Source organism: Gobius niger (assembly GCF_951799975.1).
Source record: "Gobius niger genome assembly, chromosome: 9".
In the NCBI taxonomy this organism is placed as follows: Eukaryota; Metazoa; Chordata; class Actinopteri; order Gobiiformes; family Gobiidae; genus Gobius; species Gobius niger.
Genome location: NC_136860.1, coordinates 6,769,706 through 6,796,021, shown reverse-complemented (window position 1 = coordinate 6,796,021; position 26,316 = coordinate 6,769,706). Strand labels below are relative to the sequence as shown.

Sequence of the window (26,316 nt, the reverse complement as noted above, 5' to 3'; positions counted from 1 at the left end):
ATGGAGAAGTGAAAGTCCTGCAGGCCCGCCCAGAGGAACACACTCTTTAACACGGTTTATTACATTGTTTTTAAATGTAACCATGGAGGTCCTGGCTTGCTTTTGTCTTTGGAAAACCCTTTTTCAGAGTGTCCGTAAGTCTGTCCTCATGTCCTGTCCTGTGTCTGCAGATATGGAGCGATGGGGTGATGTCTTCGGAAAACTGCTGCTTCTCTCCTCACTGTGGGGCCTGGGCTGTGGATTAGAACATGGTAAGACTTCTCCAAACACCAAGCCTGCACAGAGTTACAACGGTGGAGCGTTGGTGCTGTCACAGGGCGCGCTCTGCTGGCTGTTGTGTGTACTGCAGGCGGCAAATCTCATCCATCTGTCACCTGTTTGATGGTTAGAAAATACAAACCATGTCCTTTCCTTCGGTCTCCCCTCGCACTGCTGTAGATAAATCTTGTAGGCAACAGAATACTCTTTCTCAAATCTATTATCTTATGTCAGACACTAAAAGTCAATGCATGGGGGAAAAATCCAAATCAGAAAGCAGTGGGAAGCAGACCTGGTAGCACTTCTTGTTGAAAACTTAAGTCAATACAATTTGATTGTCCATTAATTTTACAAATTCCAGACTTTCCAAAATGCACTCTAATGTCAAAGATGAATGTAACAGATGTTGAGTCACCTGCCAATAGGACGCTCATGTTCTGGTCAGGTCGTCACTTTGAAATCTATTCTGGGCTATCATTATTTTTAAACATCTGGAAAGAATCTTTGTTCAGTTGTAACTTACTGATTTAATTTGTGGATAAACAAAGTTGGGAAAAAAAGCAAAAGCAAAACTCAGTTCTGTTTTTGACGAGAGGACGACTGTAACTGGTTTACTGGTTTGGCACGTGTGCATGCTGCCTGGGAAAATAATGTTTTTATTTTTTACAATTTGTTGTTATATAAATTTGTTTATGTAACATTAATTTTACTAGCTGTAAAGTATTTTGATTTTTTTATGTTTTAGAAAGTCTGAGTATGCGATATACTTGATGTATGTTTATCCCATGGATGTTGGGATTTTCCTCACATTCTGCTTCAGTGTTTAGCAGTCAGTTTTACACAGGTTGCGTTGTAATAGCCTCGTTCCGCTGAAAAAAAGATGAGCTAAAATCAGCATCTGAGGTTCAGTTAATTGGACTTGGATTCAAAATCCCAGCAGGACTCACTTCAGTGACTGAGGGGAAACAAATGATGCAAACACGCTAAAAATACATGAACGAACAAATTTCCCTACGGAAATCAGTAAATATAACGCAGTTATACTGCAAAACATGCTAAATGAAGCTGTGACCCAAAGTAATGTTCATGTCATTGGTGCAGTGGTTTAATGGTTTTGTTTTTGTTTTATCATTGGCCACCCTTCTCCACTGGGGGCGCCATTGCTGTTGTCATCTCGTATCTGAACCCCAAGCACTCTGACCATCTCCATATTTACATCTTGTAATTACCAGTTCGCGCGGCATTCATTACGGCATTAGTTTTAGTAATGTTAAGGACAAACTATGCCACTCCTAGACAATCTTGTGAAATTATACCAAAACAAGTTTTTAGGGACCATCATACCGCCTGGGAGGTAATATTTCTCAGATTTCTGTACACATCCTCAAATGGCTCTGTCCCCATGACAGCTGGAACCAAAAATCAGATATAGGGCCTTAATTTAATTCAATTGAATTGTGTAGTGATTCAATCAGTCGATTAGCCTTTATCCGCACTTGTAGCCTTGCCTTAAATATATTTCCTCTTCTCCTCCCCAGATGGGTGCAAGAACTACAGCCTTCAGTTCGAGCGGGTCTTCTCGGTTCCCGGGGAAGTGGCCATGCTCAACAGCACCCTGCTCTCCCACTCTGTCTTCAACCTATCAGCCGAGCCCTACAACATCACATGGTACAGGCTGGGCTCGGACCAGCCAATCATCAACCAGAGCGGGCAGGTCCTGGTGGTGCAGGAGAGTCTGTGGTTCCTGAACGTCACACTGGCCAACGCTGGACGCTATGTGACTGTGGTCAGGTGAGGCTCTTTGTGCACATCGTTTTTGGTTTGTAGATGACCGGGGTTAGATGTGAGATCTGCCGACCTGAACCAATTAACTTGAACTGTAGGCCTGTGAAACAGGCAGAGTGGTGCACGCCGTGTGGGAAAGGTCACGCTCACCACACACACTCCTGGTCAGGTCATTGTGCTGCATTTACAAAAGAGAGCATGTGTAGCATCAGTATCAAAGCGCTGGCATCGCCGCTTCAGAAGCGTGTCCAACACACATTGCACGTTTGCCCCCTCACCACACACCCCTCCCCGCACCACAGGAAAAAGGCTGAACTATGAGACAACGCCTCTATTTTCTAAAGTATAATCACATTTTGTGTCCAATTCACTAAGCCTATACCATATATGTGACCAGACACAGAAAGTAAGGACACAAGTCGGTTCTGGGACATTTTGAGCTATTCACCGATTCGGAAAGTGTAGTCTCCAAGCTTTCCAAAGATGTGTAACACATGGAAATCTGATAATATTTGGAGAAGATGTGGCAAGTTGAATTTAGGAACTGGAAGCATGTCAAAGAGAGCATTCGGCCTCTAAACCTTTGGGCTGTTCTCACCTCTCTCTGCTGCTCAGAGTGACAATAGGGCTCATATATACATCTCATTTAGATAAGCCATACCTGGCAAGACGCAAGAAAAATGTGCCACCACAGAAAAAAAAAGGTTTGCAAAAAGGTAATATATAAATGAATATCACTTGCATAAATCCACTTCCCATAGAGCCTACCTCTACAGCAACTAGCAACACAATGACAACTAGCAACATTATCCCAGCACACACACATTTGACCAGAGGGAAAGAAGAACACACACACGGTCATTAGTGCCATGGACAATGACTACGTTATATTATCCATAACTTGCAAAAACAAAACACAAACAAATCTAATCAACCGAACACACCACGTTAGCTCACAGCACAACAATGGCCTCATCAAGAAGCAAACAGACACGATGGCACAGCGGCTACAAGTCAAAATAAACAAACTTTCACTCACCCGTCTGAAGTAACCTTTACGGGCCTTCTGCTCAGTTATTTTCAATGGAGAGTTATGCAAATCCGCGCTACATCCTTCTGTCTTAAAACACGCTCTGAGGCAAGGAGCTGGCTCAGGAAACGTAATGGTCAGCAGGGGGCACTGTGCATGCTAACAGCCAGGGCATCATCAGTCACACTGGAAAAGTTAGCATGGAAAAGTTAACTGGTTTCACGCAGAAAAACAAACTTCTGTAGTAGTATTCCATGTAGTTGAATTCCATGTAGTTGTATTCCAGCGTTAGCATTTGGCTATTCAGAGCGTTACTCTCCGTGTGCGTCCTCAGAACTCCCCGGCAGTGCTTCAGGCTGGAGACCAAGCTGGTGGTGGACCTGCCCATCTCCCAGTGCGAACGGCCCAGGACGTCAGGACAGCTGCTGACCAAAGGGGTGAACGACGTCCTCTCCTGTCCACTCGAGGACTACATTAGAAAGTTCCGCAGCTACGGCATCTCCTACGACATCACATGGTACAAGGTGAGGAAGTGTAAAATAGTTCCATTATTAAGAATCGAGCAAAAATAGAAATAAAAATAGTGAAAGGATACAATTAGGACGGTGTTGCGCATGTTTAGACAAACACGTGGAGGTCAGAATGACAAGTCTGTCTTCAATAAAGCTGTGGAAGATCCAAAGGAGCCAGGAAGAAACCTCCGGAGCCAGCCGCCATTTTCTTACGGTTTCAAGAAGACGTCGGCCACTATAAGTCCATTCTTAATTTTACAGTCTATGGTCGGCAGTGACAAAGTTTCTCAGTTCAGTTTCAGATTCTGTAATGCTTTCACAACTGACCACTAGGTGACAGTATTGATCAAAAACCGTCCATGTCAGGCTGGGGACACAATCGTGGATGTTTAGGCCGATTTTGAGCCGGATTAGTCTCTCTCCGAGTTTGTTAGTGGCCCTCTGCAGATCTGTGAAGAAGCATTTGGGTCCTGACCTCACGTCTGATCAAGTGACTCTTTTTGGTCTCGTGTGTGATGACCCAATTCTTTACAGAAAATGGGTGTGTGATTTTTCATCATATTCCATACTTGTGAAAAGTCTGAGAACTACTGCTCTAGTCAGTATGTCCATAGACTTGTCATTGCTCACTCCTCCCTATTCACATTAATGACTCCATTTGAGAGAGAATCAAAGATGGCTCCTCCTACAGAGTGTGTTCCAAAACAGGACATTAGCAGCCAAGTGGAGCTCCAACCATGACGTCACATCCACAATACAACGCAAGCTTAAACTAATCCAAACAAACCGTGTACCTGATCCTAAACCTAACCTTAAGGATAGTGGAGTTTACAAACTAACCCTAACCTTACCTTAGCCCTAACCTTAAGGATAGTGGAGTTTACAAACTAACCCTAACCTTACCTTAGACCTAACCTTAAGGATAGTGGAGTTTACAAACTAACCCTAACCTTACCTTAGACCTGACCTTAAGGATAGTGGAGTTTACAAACTAACCCTAACCTTACCTTAGCCCTAACCTTAAGGATAGTGGAGTTTACAAACTAACCCTAACCTTACCTTAGACCTGACCTTAAGGATAGTGGAGTTTACAAACTAACCCTAACCTTACCTTAGACCTGACCTTAAGGATAGTGGAGTTTACAAACTAACCCTAACCTTACCTTAGACGTAACCTTAAGGATAGTGGAGTTCCATCCATCCATCCATCCATCCATCCATCCATCCATCCATCCATCCATCTTCTTCCACTTGTCCGTTGCCGGGTCGTGGGGGCAGTCGTTAAGTTGCCCAAATCACATTGCACCAGCCCCTTATGGCTCCTCCTGCAGGTGGTGGGTCCACAGAAGGACGGCCTCATGATTTAACAGGCCTGTTGGTCTCTCATGAGGGGCTTCTGAACCGCTCTTTGTCTGACCCGTCACCTAGGACCTGTTTGCCCTGGGAGACCCTACCAGGGGCACGAAGCCCCCGACAACAGAGCTCCTAGGATCATGCGGGTGCTCAAACCCCTCCACCACGTTAAGGTGGCGGTTCCAGGAGGGGTAGTGGAGTTACAAACTAACCCTAACCTTACCTTAGCCCAAACCTCAAGGATAGTGGAGTTACAAACTAACCCTAACCTTACCTTAGACCTGACCTTAACGATTTCTCATCTTGGGGGGAAAATGTTTGCCTCTAGGAGTCTGTTAGCCTGCTCACTGTATTTCTCCCGTAGCCATTAGCAATAGCCACCAAACATCCCAAATTATGAACTATCCAGATGTTTTCAGCACTTTTAGGTCAAAGCCTGGCGAGAAAACATTAATGAACGTACAGACCTTTGGAGAGTTTACTTTAGATACAAATCAGCATGTACAAGTGTCCTCTGTGCTAAATGCTAACTCAAATTCAGTGAAGTTTCTGCTTTTTGTGGGTCGGATACATCCAATGGCCACTAAACATCAGCTTATAAGATGTTAATGATAAAGACGATAAAGCATGCATTGTTGAATCCTATGGAGTTGCCCCTCGCCACTAGGGGGTGGTATTGCAGCAATGTCAGCCCCCTCCATGAGGACCAAAGAGAAGTGCTGTCCTCGCCCAGTGAGTGTGGGCAGGCTTTAGTAAACTAACTCTCCGTCATCTCTCAGGGCTGTGAGCTGATCTCTGATGGGGCAGGCAGATTCCATTACTGGAACACCATCCTGAAGGTGGAGGAGGTGAAGTTAGCGGACCAGGGCCTGTACACCTGCACTCTGCACTTCAACATGGGCGGAGTCAGAAGGCGTGTGTCCGAGACCATCGACGCCGAGGTCAAAGGTCAGTCCGCATTTCTACCATCGTTGCCCTCACATTGGCAATCCCTCCACAGCACTGGTTCCCAAAGTGAGGCCCGGGACACTACATAGGAGACATGGGGAGACACTACATGGGAGACACTACATGGGAGACACTAGGAGACACTACATGGGTGACACTACATGGGGAGACACTACATGGGAGACATGGGGAGACACTACATGGGGAGACACTACATGGGAGACATGGGGAGACACTACATGGGGAGACACTACATGGGAGACATGGGGAGACACTACATGGGGAGACACTACATGGGAGACACTACATGGGAGACATGGGGAGACACTACATGGGAGACATGGGGAGACACTACATGGGGAGACACTACATGGGAGACACTACATGGGAGACACTAGGAGACACTACATGGGTGACACTACATGGGGAGACACTACATGGGAGACATGGGGAGACACTACATGGGAGACACTACATGGGAGACACTACATGGGAGACATGGGGAGACACTACATGGGAGACACTACATGGGAGACATGGGGAGACACTACATGGGAGACACTACATGGGAGACATGGGGAGACACTACATGGGAGACACTACATGGGAGACATGGGGAGACACTACATGGGAGACACTACATGGGAGACACTACATGGGAGACATGGGGAGACACTACATGGGAGACACTACATGGGGAGACACTACATGGGAGACATGGGGAGACACTACATGGGAGACACTACATGGGAGACATGGGGAGACACTACATGGGAGACACTACATGGGAGACATGGGGAGACACTACATGGGAGACACTACATGGGAGACACTGCATGGGGAGACACTACATGGGAGTCACTACATGGGGAGACACTACATGGGGAGTCACTACATGGGAGACACTACATGGGGGGACACTGCAAAGGGAGACACTACATGGGGAGACACTACATGGGAGACACTACATGGGAGACACTACATGGGAGTCACTACATGGGAGACACTACATGGGAGACACTACATGGGACCCCAAAGCTTGTCCATAAAGAAAGGAAAAATCATTATTATGAAGATAACAAATTCCTTTGAATTGAGTAATAGTAGTATTAGTATTAGTATTAGCATTAGCATTATCATTAGCATTAGCATTAGCATTAGTATTAGTATTAGTATTAGTATTAGTATTAGTATTAGTATTATTGAGGGGCCCCGATAAGAGGAAATGGGTGGCCTAGAGTTAAGATCAGGCCAAAGCAAAGCAAAAACACCGGACTCTCTCATAGCACAGGCCACTGTGAGTTAAAGAGTCCGGAAAGAAAGAGAACATCCTGGTCCTGCACCGTTACCACGGTATCAAAGAGCGCCGCTGATGAACTCTCCTCGCAACAGAAATGTGATCTAGACACCAGCCTCCACTCTCTATAGCTATAATCACCCCCCACCCCACAACAATGATAATACAGCCAATAGGGTGACACAGATGTTGACTGTTCTCCCCACGCCTGCTCCGCTTTCCCCTACCACTAAAAACATGTACAATAGGTTCTGCTCTGGGGTCAGGACTCCCCTACAATAGATTGTGAAATCCCGGTGGGACTTTCCTGGTTAAATAGAGGTCAAATAAAACAAACAAAGGACATTTTAAAAATGATTTATCAATAAAAACATCCTAAATGCAGACGTGGTCTTTATCAACTCTTTTAAATAATGTTTTAGGAGATTTCTATCTACTTCCACACATCCATGAGCCGGCCAAAGATGTCATCAGAGCAGAACTGGGTGAGTACTTACTAAGGTCACACACTAGTCTTAAGTAGTAATAGTAGTATTACCTGTGAGCTTGTGTTACAGAGGACTTGTCTTTTTTTACTTGTTCTGCCCAGGCTCAATTGTGACGAAGCGCTGCCTGGTGTTTGTGCCCGTAGAGGGGAACCCCTTCCTGGACGTGGGAGTGTATTGGCTAAAGAGTGATGACTACTTATCAGACGACCCCAATCAACGCATTTACACAACACAGGAACGGTCAGTGTCCGTTCAACCAAGGATAGTTCTCTACAAGTAATGCATATGATTTATTCAGGCTTTTACAAATACTTTAGACTCTTGATCTTTGATAAAAGTATGTGTCGATTAAAAAAACCCTCCTAGGAATACGGCAAATATCACGGAAATCATTTGTGCAGTAAAAACTCGGTTTCTATTTGGAAGGGAGACCAAACTAGTTCATGAATGATGAATCGTTTTAGGTTCGAGTGGCAGGACAAAGGTGTGCTGATCGACCGCTGGCTCGTCATCTCTGAGCTGAAGGAGCAGGACCTGAACCTGAACTACACCTGCATGGTCTTGAGTGGGCGTGGCAGTCCCGTCAGCTACTTCACTCTCCTGTACAAAGGTACTGCCACTGTATGCCTGTAAGAAACGTGGTTCAATCGTCCTCTGTTTCAGCCGTACATTTAGGCTCATGGAGTCTTCATCGATTTGCTTCATCCACTGCTGCCATTTCCAGTCTCTCTCCTTTGGGTTTTCTGATCTAACCTTTCGATCCCCTGAATCCTTCATCTTCTTAATGCTCTTCTCTTGGCGATGAGCTCGGGGCACTCGCCTTTAGGGATGGGTGTTGTTAAGGATTTATCAATACCACTACTCTTATTGATCCGGTACTTTAACAGTACTCTAATCGGTACTTTAAAGGAAAAAAAGTAAGAGGCTACTGTATACATAGGCATTAATCCTTGGCTCTACTCTACATTTTATTTCCAATTTGCACATACACTTAATGGGACTTAAAATACTTGAAATTCTTCACTTACTTTACTATTTTTCTTAATCATTATTATTGTGGTCTAGTAAATCAAGGCTGTTGGTTAGATTTGGCTGTGGCTCTGGGGACTGAGTCCAAATGAAAACTTAGTGCAGTAAAATAATGAACTAGACCTGCTCTCTGCATGTTCAATAAGGGTGTGATCATCAGTTTATAATCAGATAATCAGTTTTGCAATATATCACGCTATTAGCGGGACGATACGCTACAGCAGGGGTAGGCAAGTTTTCTTGGCGGAGGGACGATTATCTTTATTGTAAATAGACTGAGGGCCGAAGCCACTGATTATTGGCCCAAAGTAAAGCACAACACTGGAAAAATGACCATCTTAAATGAGATAAATGACTTAATATTGCTTGAATAAAAGGTCTTCTATGTTGAATTTGAGTCGGTTTAACTTTGAACTAAAACAAGATACAAATGTTAGAGCCAATGGAGCAGGAATAAAACCTACTTCAAATCAGACAATTGTTTTTCACTTGAAATGACACAAAACTATCTGAATTAAGAGAATAACAACTACTAGAGGTTTTATCTCATCTAAGACCAGACCAAATCTACTCAAACCTTAGATTTAATCTCTTAATTCAAGTAGATTTATGTTATTTCTTCCGTAAAACAATTATTCTTTTTCCAGTGCACTTCCTTCAAATGCCAGTGTTGTACATAAGATAAGATAAGATAAGATGGTACTTTATTGATCTCACAGATGGAGAAATTGCATTCGATGAGAGAGCATCCGGCAGCAGCACCCATTCAGAGCGCACCACTCTTTTTTCTTTGGTGAAAGATCGTTGTGTCGCGGCCGCCATCTTCACTGTTTTGGTCACAGGAGGAGCACTGGTTGATGGGAAATCCGTAGACGATGACCACGGCGGTGGAGCTCTTGCGCTTGGCCACGATGTTCTTGGCCACACAGGTGTAGTTGATGATCAGGTTGTGCTTGATGATCAGGTTGTGTCCACGGTGATGTAGAAGTTCCTGTCCTCGGCCGGGTCGATGATCTCGTTGTCCTACAGCCACTCCACCCGCATGACCTTGGAGGATGGAGAAACTGTAGCTGCCCTCTGTCTCCTCTGATCATCTGAAACGGTGCACCGCCTCCTGGGCTTGTCCCCGTCTCAGAGCGTGGTGTCCTGCACTGGTCAACTCCACCTCGTCCTTCCTCTTCCTCCTGCACAGCTCCCTCCACAGTCTATCACCATCTCCTCGTTGGTCCCTTTTGTTGTTTCCTGTAGCTCCTCTTGTGACGCCTCCTCCGTGCTGCAGGTGTGGGGGCTCTTGGTGCCTCTTCACTGTTCAGTGTCTCAGAAGAAGATGTTTGTAGATCTCAAATGGGTTTAGCTGATAAGCTAGCAGTTTGTTTACTTTCAAAAAGCTGCTTTCTTCAGGACCATTTTGGACTCTCAAAGGAAACAAATCCACCAAACCTCCACAAAAACACGGTAAAGACGTAAAAAAGTATCCAGAAAAACAACGTGGTTCGCTGAAAAAGGCAAACAATTCACTGAAAAAGGCAAACAATTCAGCTGCACCAGGAGAGAGGGAGGTCACTTCCTGTTTTCACGTCGCCATGGCGATGCAGCATAATGACCTAATTGGGTGCATTGACAGTATTTCTACCTTATTTTTCTTCCATTTAAGTCTAATAATGTTAAAAGTACTCTCTAATTTGTGTGATAATGTTTCTCAAAATCATCTTGAGGGCCAAAGTCCTGCTTTTGAAGAGATACTACAGAAGGCGTGGATTACTGTCCAAGGAAGCGCCATCTACAGCAAATAGTGGCAAAATGAGCTCTGACTGAATGAAATAAAAAGATCACACAGTGATGTCCAGCCTGGCAGGTGACTGAGTTGACCCCGCCCACTAGGGCTCCGGGAAGCAAGAAAATGACTCTTATTTATCGGCCTATGATTGATTTGAACAATATCAGGCTGTAAATGATAAAACCGCCAGACGTCTGTTTGAAACCACATGATTCCACGTGATTGTGTTCATGAGAAGTCGCAATAACAAAGTTTGTCCACAAGAGGTCAGTGTTCAAACAGAATGAAACCGCTCAGAGACTTTGAACCCTATGAGACTTTTTTGCAGGGAAGCCTTGAAGCCCATCACTGCCAATAATAGTCAAGTCAATTTTAAGGACTTGGGCCAAACACTGTGACATAAATATATGACTTTTAAACTTAGCTTAAATAGGTTTGTAATTCTAAATAAGATTCATTTGGGGTTGATTTATTTCTTTTGGAACAGGACTGTGGTTTCTTGTTTATTTAAATGTAAATGAAGTGATGTCACTGACAGATCTATTAGACCCATTTTCAGTAATATATACTATATTCAGTATAGGATCGAAGCACATGAAAAAAAGGCTAAAAATCACATGTGATGTATTGTATATTTTTTTGTGCAACATATTGATTATGACAGCATCAGCGTATCATGGGATTATCGTTATTGTGAGCCGTGGATCGTATTGAATTGTGAGGTATTGATGTGGTACTAGAAAGGGTGAATGAAAACAAATTTCTCGGTATAATATTAGATCATAAATTATCCTGGAAACCACACATCGCTCATGTTCAATCAGAGCTGTCCAAAACAAAAGCTATATTACATAAGGCCAAATATTTTCTTTTTCTAAATACACCCTCTCTGTATATTCTGTATTGCTCTCTTATTGCTCCATACATTACCTATTGTGTTGAAATATGGGGGCATGCCTACGCTACAAACACAAAACCTATTTTTATTCTACAAAAAAAAGCCATAAGGAAAGTCAATCACTCACCGTATAATGAACCAACAAACGCAATATTCTGCAAATTTAAAGCAATTCTGTGATCTAGTCAGCCTGAACACCGCTGTATTTATGTACAAAGTCCATAGGAAAATACTGCCTGAAAATATACTTTGTTTTTGCAAACAGGAACCAGAAATATAACCTGAGAGGAGAAAACATGTTTAAAAAGCAAATGGTCCAAACAAACTTTAAAATGAACACCATCTCGGTCAAAGGGGTCGACTTGTGGAACGATCTCAATGATGATCTTAAAAGGAGCAATTCCATTCATTATTTCCAAAAAACAGTTTAAAACCTTAATTTTTGAGAAATATACAAAAAATGCTTGAGAAAAGTTAAGCTCATGCATTATTGTTGTGCATAATTTGGAATAGAGAAACAAACAAGCATTTGTATTTACAAATTACCATATTATTATTTTAGAAAAGAAGAATAGGGTAGGCAAAATAAGCCACGGCTTCAGCTACACCTTTTCGGTTACCCGCCTTGTCTGTAATGAATTTGCAGTACATGCATTTTGTTTTATGTTTTGTAAGGCAAGGCAAGGCAAGGCAAGTTTATTTGTAGAGCACAATTCATACACAAGGCAATTCAAAGTGCTTCACAGTTGCATAAATACAAGAAAACAAATAGAATCAATAAAAACATCAACATAAAATTAATCAATTACAGTTAAAGGCTAGAGTGCAGATAAAATACTTTCAGTCATATGCATGGGCAAAAAGAACTGTTTTCAGTCTGGATTTGAACATTGTCAGAGTTGAGGCCTGTCTCACATCCTCGTGAAGACTCTTCCAGATTGTAGCTGCATGAAACTGAAACGCAGCCTCACCGTGTTTATTATTGACTCTGGGAACCACCAGGAGGCCACTCCCTGAAGTTCTCAGGGCCCGAGATGGTTCATACGGCTCTAACATGTCAGAGATGTACTTTGGAGCTAAACCATGAAAAGACTTGTACACAAGCAGAGCTGTTTTAAAGTCTATTCTCTGTAACCGAATAAACCTTCATTCATTCATTCATTCATTCAGGTAGCCAGAGGCTCTCGCCCCCTACACTGGTAGTATTCGTCCTGAGTCAGCACTTTTCTGGTTGATCTCTCTTTCATATGTGACTACGGCTTCTGCTACTTCACTCTACTCCTACTCAGGTTCTACTGTATAATGCTACTTTACTCCCTTTACTTTCACACAGGTCCTACTCCTGCCAGAAATGCTCTACCTCTACTACTGCAAACAGGCGTTACTGCTACATCGCTCTGTCATTCCGATGAGTCTGAGCCTTGCAGGTGTTCAAGTAGCTGCGGGTGGAAATGTGGTTAGGCCTGCAGAAGGCTTAAAGACCTAAGGTGGCTCTGAGAATGTCACGCCGCGGAATTATTTCTGACAAACCACCAGCTGCTCAGACTGTAGTTCCTCTCATTTCCCTCTCCACCCACGCTCTGGATTTGGACTCGCAAATTCAGAATCAGAACTAAGGTTTGGTTCTCTTTTGAAACAGACCCTGACAGAGAAAGATGAAAATGACATATTACAATGAAAATACAATGTTGGAATAGATACAGACGGCAATGCGACTAAACCTCTTGTGGGAATCACAATTTTTTACTCTTTTTAGCCGTTTTCTGGTGTACAAACATTATACTCATGTGGCGCAAGCAATGTTTTGTTTTGTTCCGTTTTTGGACAGGACAGGTGAATGAGGGAACAAGGACGGGAAAGGACAGTCCGCAAATCGTCAAAGCTGGAAATCAAACCGGCGGCACTGGAGGGCCACAGGCTAAAATCTGATCTTTTCCTGACAGCCTGAACACCAAATCCAATTCCGCTCCTGAATCCGATAGAGTCCAATCTTTAGCCTCATTAGCCGACTCAAAACCTCTGTCTTTCTTCTTCCTTAAATGCTCCGAAAAGTCAGGTCAGCAGCTTATTGAGCCCTTGTCCCTGCTTGTGGCCGTCATAGCAGTTGTCCTGTGTGTTCCTCCACAGAGCCGGAGCTGCTGCTCCCAGTGGGCCTGGTGCTGGGCTCCTGTCTGCTCCTCTTCCTCCTCTGTGTCTCTCTGTACCACGTCTTCAAGCTGGAGCTGGTGCTGTGGTTCAGACAGACCTTCCCGATGCTCTACTCCCGCTCAGGTAACTACAGCACAATGTCTGGAGTAATGTGGAACCATTTCAGAAGAACATCCAGGAGATTTTATCAATGAGGTGCTGGGTGCTCAGTGGACCCCAGACAAAACATAGGACGTAATAACAGACACTCACAGTTGGGCTGTTCTAGGCTTTTAAACTTTAACTGGGCTGAGCTGTTGTTTGCAGTAGTTAAAACGTGAAATGATACAAATGTTTTTGTCAGTGAAATATATCAATGAATCCACAACGAGCTCTAGGAAGAGTCCTGTGCTTTTCAGGAGCTTCAAAGCTGCACATCTTATATGTTATATATATTGTTCTGTACCTTCCCCCAGGTCTGTGCCTCGATACAAACCTTTCTCTGAGTCTACAGACTCCTTTGACTTCAGGCCTTAGATTTTGCATCTCTGTCAGCTGTGGGACCTTTATAGAGCAGGCGTTCCCAACTAAATTAGCTCGAGGTCCACAAACTTTTCTTTCGTAACTTTCAACATATGTCCAGGGTCCGGACATATGCAGTTATTGCTCTTGGAATTGTTAAAACAGCATATACATTTTTTTTTTAAAGCATATATATTAATATATCCGTATTTACAAAGCAGAGCTGATCAATTAATCAATAATTTTGCCATTTTATTTCAGTCTTGTTGAAATTGTTTAGATCATTTTTAATTCAGCCTGGGATATTAAGTATATTGATAGGATGAAAAGGCTTTGGGGTCCCAGGACCCAGGTCCGCCAGTTGGGTATTCCTGTTATTGAGGCTTTAACACAACACAATGTGGGAAAAGTGTAGGGTGTCAATACTTTCCAGATGCATAGTATATCAGTAATCTACTGCAGAAGTTACAAATTTATATTTTTAAATGTAATTGTTGACGGCTTAATATCCAAGCAGGGCTGCGGAGGAAAAGGTGACAATCCGCTGGAGGATGTGAACAGACAGTATCCACCCTAACTGATGGCACTGGGAATTCATAAAAACGTCAGAGTGTTGCTGGTATATTATGGGTCCATTGCGATAATGTTCTCCTAAAGAACCGTTCGGCGATACGTAAACCGCAGAGTAGGGCTGGGCACCATTAAACGACAGGTTCTACTGGTATTGAAAAAATAAAAGCATCAAAAGCAGGTACTGGAAGACAAAATCTTTGATGCTGTTGGTCGAGGAACAAAATTTCAGCTCAAATAAATGTTTTTGTTTTTTCCCCAAATTTTTCCCCCCATTTTTAGTTTTTTCCCAATTTTGTTTCTCAATTTTTTTCTCATTTTTTATTACTAATACTTTCACTATATTCCCCCATTTTTCTTTTTTTTTTTTACCCATTTTTGACCCGATCAACCTGATATTAGAAATGTGCAGAGCTTCCACACATTATTGTTCTGCCTCTGGTTCTAGAGGACAAATATTTTAGGATAGGTATCAGAAAAAATATCACTCAGGTATCTATATCAAACACCAAGTATTGTTAAAGCCCAGCCTTACCGCAGAGTTGTATCAAAACGCTCTGGATTAGCACAAAGTAGCTGCGCTTATACTGTCCCGGAAACTGTCAGGCTGCCGAACACAAAAACAACAACACATTGCCAAATAACGTTGTGTTTGCTAGTACTACTGTTCCTTCACGGGTGACAGGAGGGATCATTGTGGCTGGATCACTGAGAATGTACCTCTCCACACGAGGAGTCTTGACTGTCTTGTCCGTCCTCAGGCCCTGATGGGAAGCTGTATGACGCGTACGTGGCCTTCCCCCAGAGGTGCGCTGTGGGCTGGACACTCGAGTTGGAGAGGTTCGCCCTGCACACGCTGCCCCAGGTGCTGGAGGAGGCCTGCGGGTACTCGCTGTTCATCCCCGACCGGGACAGTCTGCCCGGGGAAGGTCAGTCACCGCTACCAAAGCTCAGAGCAAAAACTAAAGCAGGACTAAAAAAAGTTTGGTGACCTCACGAGAGAAAACAAGACAAGCCATAAAGTTTTGTAACAAATGCGCTGTGTATCTCACGGAACATGAAAGAAAAACTGTGGCAAAGTTAAAGTCCTCTCTTCCAGCTCATATGAACTATGGTCTAATTATTTCCTCATAAAGGCGTCCAAAAGTGGAGACAGTATTCAAAAACATGAGACTGAATTTGGTCAGCAAAAAGGACTTAAGCAATAAGAATAATGTGGCAGGTTTTCATCACGTTTTTGTCATGTTTTGTGGCTTTTTTGTTGCTTTTTCATTGCGTTTTTGTCATGTTTTCGGCACGTTTTGTTGCATTTTTGTTGCTTCTCCGGCACATTTTTGACACTCATTTGTCACTTTTTTTGTGGTGTTTTTGTTGTGTTTTCATCCTCTTTTTCATTGCTATCTTGATGCTTTTTGGAAGCTTTTAGATTAAGGTAAATCCAAACCAAACCTAAAATAGTCTCGGTTCAAGCAGGGGCTAAGACGATAAAGGAGACAACCAGCCACAAATCCCAAATTGTCAGTGCATGGAAAATCTACGTTTTCACCTGCAGTTTCTCGCCTTAGGAGCAGGGGCGGATCTAGAGGGGTGGCACAGTAAAGGTCTTGCTCCCCAGCTGCCACCCCATTGATGTGATGTCTCACAACTGCTCTAGAAGCTACCTGGTGCTTAGTATTTGACAGGACAAAGAATTATAACAACTTTATAGCTAAATAAGGAGCCGAGTGCCAACTCCTGTGGCTCCCAGGATGATGATTTTTTATTTATTTATTTTTTACAAAAGGATCTGCCCCTGCTTAGGATCACCAACAAACTTTGTACTCTATGGTAGCTTGCATTTCTACTGTCTCATGAGCTTGTGTCTGTCGGTGCAGCTGTGACGGACTCCGTGGAGGAGAACCTGAAGGTCAGCCGCCGCATCATCCTGCTCTACACCGCCTCTACCTTCAGCCACAAGTACTGCAGCAGCAGCAACAACAACAACACGCTGCTGGCGAGACCCATGGACCACACAGACACAGGCCACCACAATCAGACGGACCACCTGATCACTAGCAAGGAGCGCCTGAACACCAGCAAGGAGAACCTCAGCACCAGCAAAGACCATCTTAACGCTAGCAAGGAGCTCTTAACCACCTTCAAGGAGAACCTGAACACCGAGAACCTGACCACAAGAAAGGAGAACCTCAACACCAGCAAGGAAAACCTGACCACCAGAAAGGAGAACCTCAACATCACCAGGGAACTTCTGACCACCACAAAAGAGAACCTAAACTCCAGCAGGGAGCAGTTCACCACCAGCCAAATGGACATTAATACCACAAACAACAATCTGAACTCGAGAAAGGTCCACTTCTGCCCCAGCGAGGACCCCAACAACGATGGTCCTCTGAGCTGTGAGGACACCTGTGGCCACGCCCGCACACAGCTGGAATGTGTGGCAGCCATGCACAGAGCTCTACTGGAGAGATCCCTAAAGGTAAGAACGACACTACTACGAGCAATCCGTGTTTGAATACTTATCTTTACAAATCTATCAATTTGCGTTTCGTCTCATGGAGTATGGGTGGTCCGAATTCCTCCATTAATCATATATAATGGAGTATGGGTGGTCCGAATTCCTCCATTAATCATATATAATGGAGTATGGGTGGTCCGAGTTCCTCCATTAATCATATATAATGGAGTATGGGTGGTCCGAATTCCTCCATTAATCATATATAATGGAGTATGGGTGGTCCGAATTCCTCCATTAATCATATATAATGGAGTATGGGTGGTCCGACTTCCTATTGGAGTATGGGTGGTCCGAATTCCTCCATTAATCATATATAATGGAGTATGGGTGGTCCGATTTCCTCCATTAATCATATATAATGGAGTATGGGTGGTCCGAATTCCTCCATTAATCATATATAATGGAGTATGGGTGGTCCGAATTCCTCCATTAATCATATATAATGGAGTATGGGTGGTCCGAGTTCCTATTGGAGTATAGGTGGTCCGAATTCCTCCATTAATCATATATAATGGAGTATGGGTGGTCCGAGTTCCTATTGGAGTATGGGTGGTCCGAATTCCTCCATTAATCATATATAATTTGCTAATCTTTGAGCAACGTACTACTGATTGTGAACCCAAGTCAACATGGAGGGACATTATGACAGACCTTGAACTTGTCTTGTGTGGTGCAGGTGATCCTGGTGGAGCTGGAGGAGTTGGGGCCCTCAGACCTGGAGCAGCTCCCAGAGTCGATGCGTCACCTCAGGCAGACCCAGGGCGCCGTGTGCTGGTGGAGGACCCGGGGGGCAGCGGGTACTCCCTGGATGACAGTGTGCACCCGCAGGACATGGGACGTGGAAAAAACGCTGTCGTCCTGCGTGTCCCCCAACTGCAGGTTCTGGAAGGAGGTGCGGTACAAGATGCCGGTGTGTGGCAAGAGGACCACCCCACCTGAGGATATCGCCCTGCTCCACCTACACAGGACAGAGACCCGGACACGAGGAGAACATGCTCTGCCTGTTTGAGGGGCAATATTTTTGTACGGCTGATTCAGTGTTGCCTACACTTAGCTGGCTCTTAGTGTTTCAAAGGTGGCACCAGGACGGCCTGTGTCTTTAAATCTTTAAAGTGCATTATGAAAAATAATTAAATACATTTCAAGACTGTGTTTGTTACGAGAAAACTGAGAGCATTTTCCTCTTCAGATAAAATCACGTGAAGCAAGTTGTCCTCATCATCGACGCCTGTTAGATCTTTTTTTGTAACTTTGTCTTAAAATGATGATTATTGTGTGTCTGTAGGGTGGGTTCAAACAGTTCTCCAGGATACTGAATGTATCTATTTCCTGACTGAAGTAATAGGGGATGAAACGGGATTGCTAACTCAAATGCTAATGCTAGCTTACTCGTGGCTGTTTTTGACTCAGCCTGTAATAAAGGACAAATAAGCTCACATCATTTTAACTTATCTCAAAGTATACTTAATTATATTATACTAAAGTATAATTAAATGTTAGGTGCACCATGGAACTTTTTATTAGTGCGCATTTGGCTGTATGGGTGGTTAGCACGGCGCCTTTACTTCCATCAACGTGATCTCCATGATGCTCCATAATTTATCGTTTGGTAGGTGTTCACTGCTAACGGATCCAGGTGCAATGCTAAACACTCATACAGCCATTAGGTCACAAAAAGGTCAATTACGAAATAATGAAATTTAATTGATCCTTCAGCCTTCACTGCTGTGCCGGATTCCAGTTCCTGAAACATTTTGAGTGATGGGGCCAGAGCAGCACGGAACGGCCTTTTGCGCTCTCAGCCCTGGAATCCAAAAGTCTTCTGTAAACCCCACGGCAACTGTTGTAGAGTACAGCGCAGGCAGCAATTATGTGGAAGGGATTTTTTCTTAGTGAAGACGTGCAACATTCAACATAAAAACATATAACACAGAGTTTAGATTAAAATAAGCTATAAAACTTTAAACGGTAGGGCTTTAGGGGCATGCATAAGAATATTAAAATAAATAAGAAGTAAAATATGGTAAGACGACAACAATTCATATAAAACAACAGCGGGATTGGATTTACATATTGTGTAGGTGCATACAGTGATAAGTGATAAGTGGTGCAGTGGATCTAAGTGTGGACATACCACATAGTGCAAGCAGATTACAGTCTGTACTGAGTTATTAGGTCTTGTTATTGTTCATGAGTGGGGACAAAAAACTGTTGAAGTGGCGGTATTTATGGGTCTGGTATAGAGCGTAGCCTCCTACCTGAGGGGAGAGGGGTGAATAGTCCGTGTCCAGGGTGAGAAGGGTCAGCTGTGATTCGACCCACATGCCTCCGTGTCCTGGAGTTTAACAGGTCCTGGAGAGGTGGGAGTTTACAGCCAATCACCCTCTCAGCAGCACGCACAATGCGCTGCAGTCGGTACTTGTCCCAGGGTACCACGCAGTGATGGAGGAGGTGAGGATGGACTCGATGATGGCCGTGTAGAACTGCACCAGCATCTTGTTCAGCAGCTTAAGTTTCCTCAGCTGCCGCAGGAAGAACATCCTCTGCTGGGCCTTCTTGATGTGGGAGCTGATGGTTGGCTCCCATTTGAGTCCCTGGGTGATGGTGGTCTGTAGTCATTAAGTGCTGTGATCTGTGGTTTCTTAGTGTGGCAAGGCGAGGGTTGACTTAGATTTTACTTTAGCTCCAAAATGCCACAACGCCACCCCAGGAGTTTCACCTGGAGATTTAACTAAATACAGGTTGACAAAGTACAAGGCACACAGGTTCGTTATGATATAAAATGACAAGCAGGCAAAGTCCATCTTACAAAAGATTGCTTTATTTTTCTATGAGTTAAAACATCTATTTGTTGAGTTCCATTTCGAAGTGCACAATTTGTTACTTTTAATGCAAGTTCTGTACCACTTGTCCATAATTTCAGTCCTTTATCCAGTACCAGGTTTTCGTTACTTCAATACACAATTTTGTAGTCATTCGGTTGCACTTGTTCCAAAGCGAAGAGAGGACCAGACAAGACAGCAGTTTCCATGCCGGAAGCTGCACAAATTAAGGGCGCATCTTTAGGCACTATTCAAACAAAGTTATATATATGTCTTGTGTAAAAGTTACCTGCTAACAAAACGTGGGAAACCTAAGCGGTCAACAGTGGACGGAGCTTTAGTCGGGCTACCACCACAGCTGCGACAAGAATACGTCGTGAGTATGTTTTGAAAGATGTTGCTACGCTAAAAGGCTAGCTGCCACTCTTACCTCCCACACGAGCATCGCAAGGTTGGACGATGTAAACAGCGCACCAGATACCAGCGGCACCGACATGCTAAGGTAGCATTAGGACCAATTTAGCAGTAAAACACATTAATTAGCGGGTTGATGTTACCTGCGCAGACATGAAGGAGCGCTCGAACCGGGTGGCCCAGAGACCAGGGGCGGAAGTGAGAGGTCAGAGGGCGCGTAACCTGAACCACGCACTATTTATAGGGCGACGCAATGCATGAAGCCAATAATAAAAACAAAACATTTACGTGGCAGAGCCTGCCTGCAGGCGATACTGCCACATTAGGAACAGGGATGATGATGGACGATTTAAAGCAGGACGGCACATGGCATGAGTCCAGGGAGGTGTTGAAAATGTCTGTGAAGACGGGAGTCAGCTGATTTGGCTTTCCCCACTCCCCTGTCAAAGCGGTATTTGGCCTCTCTGCACCAGTTCCTGTCACACACAACACACCTTTCACTCACTATGCAAAGTCCACACACCTCTCATGCCCTTCACTTTGCAAAGTCCTTTCACTTCCTTTCACACCTTTCACTCTCTTCAATATACAAACTCTTTACACCTTTCACGCCCGTCACTGTGCAAAGTCCTTACACCTTTCGCTCTCTTCACCATGTTAAGTTTGTACCACTTTCACCTTAAAGTGGGACGCTTCTTGTATGCCAGATCTGTCTAAATGTGTATATCTATGTATTATTTTAGTGCAGGGATCTCCAGACACAGGGTTGCCAGATTATGCTTTTCCATGAGTTGTCCACAAGTTTTGGCCGTGCTGTTCTCTACGTAATTATTGTGACTTTTAGCTTATTTCTTGATAGGACCTGGCAACTTTTTTCGATGAGATTAGATGAGTTAAGATTTAGCCTTTATTTATATGACAACGGAGACAGTCACTTGTTACTTTTTTAAGATGCATTTTCTCTTACACACTCTTCAAACATATAAGTAATTGAAGAAAAGTTTGAGGTAAACATTTACGTAATTATTTATTGTATATTGTGAGTTCAAGTTGTAATTTTTGTTACGTAATAGTATCTCACTGGAGCACCCTGTTCTAGGGCAGTGGTTCCCAACCTTTGTATATGTTTTGTCTGTGTACACGTGTATACTTTGAGTACCCCCTACATTGTGGGTGCGGCCAATTGTATCTAAAGTGATCAACTGGAAATCCTATTTAGTTGTGAAAAGACTATGTGTTGTATTCAAATTAAAGCTAAAATACTTTTACTGCAAATTTGTCTTTTCCTTATACAATAAACTTTATCTTCCTGTTAAATTTGAAATAATTCCCCATAAACCCTGGTGGGGAAACACTGTTCTTGGGGAATGAGTGTAGAATTTTACAAGGAAACCACAAACTTACATGATTTTAGAATCAAAAGTCAAACAAAATGACCTGAATAGATGTGAACATTATTAATTATTAATAATAATCATGTATTTATAGAGCACCTTTCATACCGGTGGGTAGTTCAAAGTGCTTTCCAATAGTAAAACATTACATCGATATATCACACTTTCAATCACAATCACAATTCAAGAAAAGAACAGTTAAACAACAGCAAATGTGGACAACAAATGTACAGATCCAACAAGAGATTAGTTAAAGGCCAAACGATAAAAATATGTTTTTAATTTAGTTAAAAAAGTTTTATTCTGCTACGAAACTTGAAATGCAAACGAAACTTTTGTATTGCTACATAACCTTTACCTTAGGATAAATGCAACTCCTTTTTTCAGATGATAACCTTTGCTACAAGTCATTCTTCAAAACCTCCAGACACCCACACAGGCCACTTAACGGAAATGTTCATCCACTGACACACTTTCTCTACGCGCTTTTTTTGTTTAACCTAGTTTTTATTTTTTTATTTTATTACCGTGAAGTTTCATTTTTGTTGCACATATTTCCTTGATGTTGTAACTGTGGCGTTTCCCCACGTAACTACATTTTGAATGTTAAAGATCCCCTGGACGTTCAGTGACCATGGCATAACTATGTAAAGGTAAATATATAATATACAGGTGTAAAAAATAAAATAAAAAATTGTGCTATTTTTTTAAATGAATAAATAATTCTGAATAACTGTTCCTTGGGCATGCATATTCCATAATAATCTGGATTGTTCCACAGTGTATATACATTTTATATATACACCGTGATTCTTTGTTGTACCAATAACTGAACAAAAACAGAGTCTCAAAAGAAGAACTGTGCATGTTTCAGTGATCCTGCATGTTTAGTACATCTCCATCTTCCACGCTCAAAACTGCCCAGACTGTCTGCACACATTAGGATCGCTCTGGAAGGACCTGTGGACTTTCCAATCAAACATTTGCCCCTCATTAAGTCATTATTGATGACAGGGTTGTCATTCTGACCTCCATATGTTCTTACCTGACCTTATTCATTTGTACCTGTCTGGCTTCACGCGTGCCCTCAGTCACGTAAACACAGCACAGACGGCGTTAGCATTTAGCCTCCTCCCGATTCCTGGGCACCACCATCATCCAGGACCTCAAATGGGAGCCAACCATCAGCTCCCTCATCAAGAAGGCCCAGCAGATGATGTTCTTCCTGCAGCAGCTGAGGAAACTTAAGCTGCTGAAGAAGACGCTGGTGCAGTTCTACATGGCCATCATCAAGTCCATCCTCACCTCCTCCATCACCGTGTGGTCCATCCTCACCTCCATCACCGTGTGGACCCATAGATCCCGTCACTTGAACAGTTTTTCCCCACAGCCATCAGACTCATGAACGATAAAGACCTAATAACTCAGGACAGACTGTATCTGCTCTGTTACACTCTGGTCTGTCCGCACTTAGATCCACTGCATCACTTTCACTGTATCACTTTATATCACTTTACCCACCATATGTAAATCCAATCCTGTTGTTCTATGTCAATTGTTGCCTACCATATTTTACCTCTTATTTTATATCTATATATTTTAATATTCTTAAGCATGCCCCTAAAGCCTTATAGTTTAAAGTGTATAGCTTATTTTCATCTAAACTCTGTCTTATAAGTTTTTATGTAATGTTGCACATCTCACCAAGAAAAAGTCCTAGTTTGTGAACCTGTTTCCAAACAATGGCAATAAAAACTATTCTGATTCTAAGCTCAGGTAAAACATATCTCAGTATGTAAAAACGGTGGCCTGTTCCTTAAACATGCACGTGATCGTCCTAATTTGATCTTTTCACTGCTTTCATCGCCGTATTGGAGATAATGGAGCTGACTTCAGCCTGTGCTGGTTCTTTTCTGCTCAAAAATACCAAGGCTAAGCCGTCCAAAAGCGGCGTAATACCTGTAGAAGAGACGTGCTCATGACCGTCACTTTCTAACCCACATCTGATGAATGCAGCTCGGTTGTTTCCTGCGGTGGTTTCGGTGGTGGCCGTTATCAGATTGAGTAAGCAGTGCTGTAGACAGTGGGAGGTTTTGGAGGGCGGCGGCTCGAAGCCTCACGTCTGCTGCACTGGCTCCTTTTGTTTCTATCGCAGTTAGCGCTCATAGAAGGTCCCGAGTTTGATTCCCACCTGGACTGGGTCTTTCTGTGTGGAGTTTGCATGTTCTCCCTGTGTCTGCGTAGGTTTCCCCTACCACTAAAAACATGTACAATCGGTGAATCCTCTGGCCAGGTGTTCCTGACCAGTAGCATGACTCCACATCTGGAGATGGGTCTCCGTGCACTGGCCCACGCTGGAGCTCACTGCTCCAACAGGATGGGTCAAATACAGAGAACATTGAGTCACCCTGTTGTTATTTGTGTCTTTTGGTTCTGTTGGAACCGTGAAGTGGGAGCGGTTCAAGATTCAAGACTCTGGTGTGTTTGTAAACTTATCAACACTGTGAGAAGAGCTGCTGGTCACACAGTTGGAAAGGGCGAAGTCTAGCATCATCTTCAATGATCAAATAGGCTGTTAATAATGGTTATGTACTTTTTAAATGTTATATTTAACTTTTTGAGTCCTCATCAAAACAAACCTTGTACTGGTGTTTTGTTTCGTTTCATCTGTCTCTTCTGCTCTCAGAAAGTACGCTCAATATTCAATGTTCAGTTTGAATGAAATATCAATATTCAATGTTTTAGTCATGACCATGGCCTTTGAGCTTGTTTTTGAACTTATTTTGCCTTTCAGTGTGCAGCAAATCCTGTCTATCTGCTATGTTTTTGTTTGCAGATGTAAAATACACGATTAGTCTCAGAGGCATTTTATACGGTGCTCTAGACGTCCAAAGTACTGTATGAAACTCCTGACTAAATGTCTAATGATATATTGACAACTACTTTGGACTAAATCTTGAGTAAACTAAATTATACGCTATGAAATATCAAGCCGCCCTCTGGTGTGGTTCTAATGCCTTTCATTTTTATGGTATGTCTAAATGGACAAACAGCCTCAACACGTTTCAGCCAAAAAGACCTTCATCATCATGAAGCCCCCGATGAAGAAGAAAGAGTCATTTTGATCACACCAGAGAGTGCCTTGGTTTTATAATACACTCCTATTCTTTACAGAGACCTGGGATCAGGCTGATTTATTCAAATTCTCGATGGACGTGATTGACAAGCGTATTAACCAATCAGAGGATAGGCATCGTCCGACGAGCGGAGACAAATGATCTACGTTGTTCTGCCACAAAAACGGAAGGAAACACAGAGACATTAGCAACTCGGGTCAATGGGTCATGTACAATAGGGTCAACGTATTGTACATGTTTTTGGTGGAAAGCCGGAGTACCTGGACGAAACTTCTGCCGACACGGGGAGAACATGCAAACTCCACATGGAAATGGAACCTGGGACCTTCAAAGAGACAAAGATCTTAAATCAAACTCCAGAAGGATGTGGTCTGTGTGGCTCTGTCAAACAAATCAATTCTATTTATTTAAAATATAGCATTTGTTTCCTACTTTGAAACAGTATTTCTGTACTTGAGCCGGTGCTGGCCCTTCTGGGGCCCTTAGCAGAAATCCACACGGGGGCCCTACAGTGCACATCCCATGGCTATCCGACGAAGAGCGAATCCATTTACGGTCAAAAACAGGTCCACTGGTCAGTAGTGCAGAGCAGAAGGGGAACATACAGACCTCAATTCAGGCCCTGCACCCCTGTGTGAGAACCACTAACCACTAAGCCACTGTCAGACTGGGATTTAGGGCTAGTACTAGTATATTTTCCCCACTTCTTAAAATGGTAAATGGCAGATGGTCCTGTCATGTATTGATATCAGGTTACGTCTATACGCGATGTTGAGATTCAAGCTGAGCCTCCCGGAGCGGCATTTTGTGTGGTCCGCGTTGATTAATAAAGCAACAAAAAAAGTACGCTTGTCATGATTGAATTCAGAGTGCAGCGCCTAATTAAGTATTAAGGTTAGCACACAACAGGGCCCATTCTGTCACCTCTGATCCCTGACCCACAGTTTGGGAACCGCTGATTTAAAACCTGCATCTGACGGTTATTTCTGCCTGACCACTGAGAATTAGCCTGTGAGTCGCCCAACTCGTTCTAGACTGCGCACATTCAGAGAACCAGAGTTACTGTAAGTAACTCATGACAACCGCGTGGATTCAACTCCTCTTTGAAACAAAAAGACCGCGGAGAACGCCTTTACTCTCGTCTATTCACCAAACTACAGTCCTGACTCTCGAGCAGGACGGCCGAGCGGGGACACGAGCGGAGACCTCGCGCCTCGGGAGTGACCGGGGGGAAGGCGGTCGGTCTCTCCCGCTCATCCACTTCAGCAGACTGCTCCGTTTGGGTGTTTTATGTGGCAAAGTAGGCGCTGTGACGTCAGAGCCTGTCCCCGTAACAACGCGTTGATGAATCAGTGAAACAACGCCGCAGTTTGACTGAGATGCGATTTGCGTAATTTGCGTAATTTGCGTCTGGGAAAACCCGGCGGCCTGTTGTCT

At 43.5% G+C, this 26,316-nt stretch overlaps 1 protein-coding gene across 1 annotated transcript in view; it reads left to right on the top strand.

The window, feature by feature from the left end:
* LOC306968270 (interleukin-1 receptor-like 2) overlaps positions 1–18,251 on the top strand; it is a 33,819-nt gene extending 15,568 nt beyond the window's left edge. Inside the window, exons 2-12 of the mRNA XM_079563612.1 lie at positions 171–251; positions 1,797–2,049; positions 3,408–3,597; positions 5,718–5,886; positions 7,606–7,668; positions 7,773–7,911; positions 8,136–8,281; positions 13,503–13,646; positions 15,356–15,523; positions 16,469–17,073; positions 17,789–18,251. Coding sequence (XP_079419738.1) covers positions 173–251; positions 1,797–2,049; positions 3,408–3,597; positions 5,718–5,886; positions 7,606–7,668; positions 7,773–7,911; positions 8,136–8,281; positions 13,503–13,646; positions 15,356–15,523; positions 16,469–17,073; positions 17,789–18,121 — 2,289 coding nt within the window. The 5' untranslated portion in view covers positions 171–172 and the 3' untranslated portion in view covers positions 18,122–18,251. The remainder of the gene's footprint in view (positions 1–170; positions 252–1,796; positions 2,050–3,407; positions 3,598–5,717; positions 5,887–7,605; positions 7,669–7,772; positions 7,912–8,135; positions 8,282–13,502; positions 13,647–15,355; positions 15,524–16,468; positions 17,074–17,788) is intronic.
* The last annotated feature ends 8,065 nt before the right edge of the window (positions 18,252–26,316 follow it).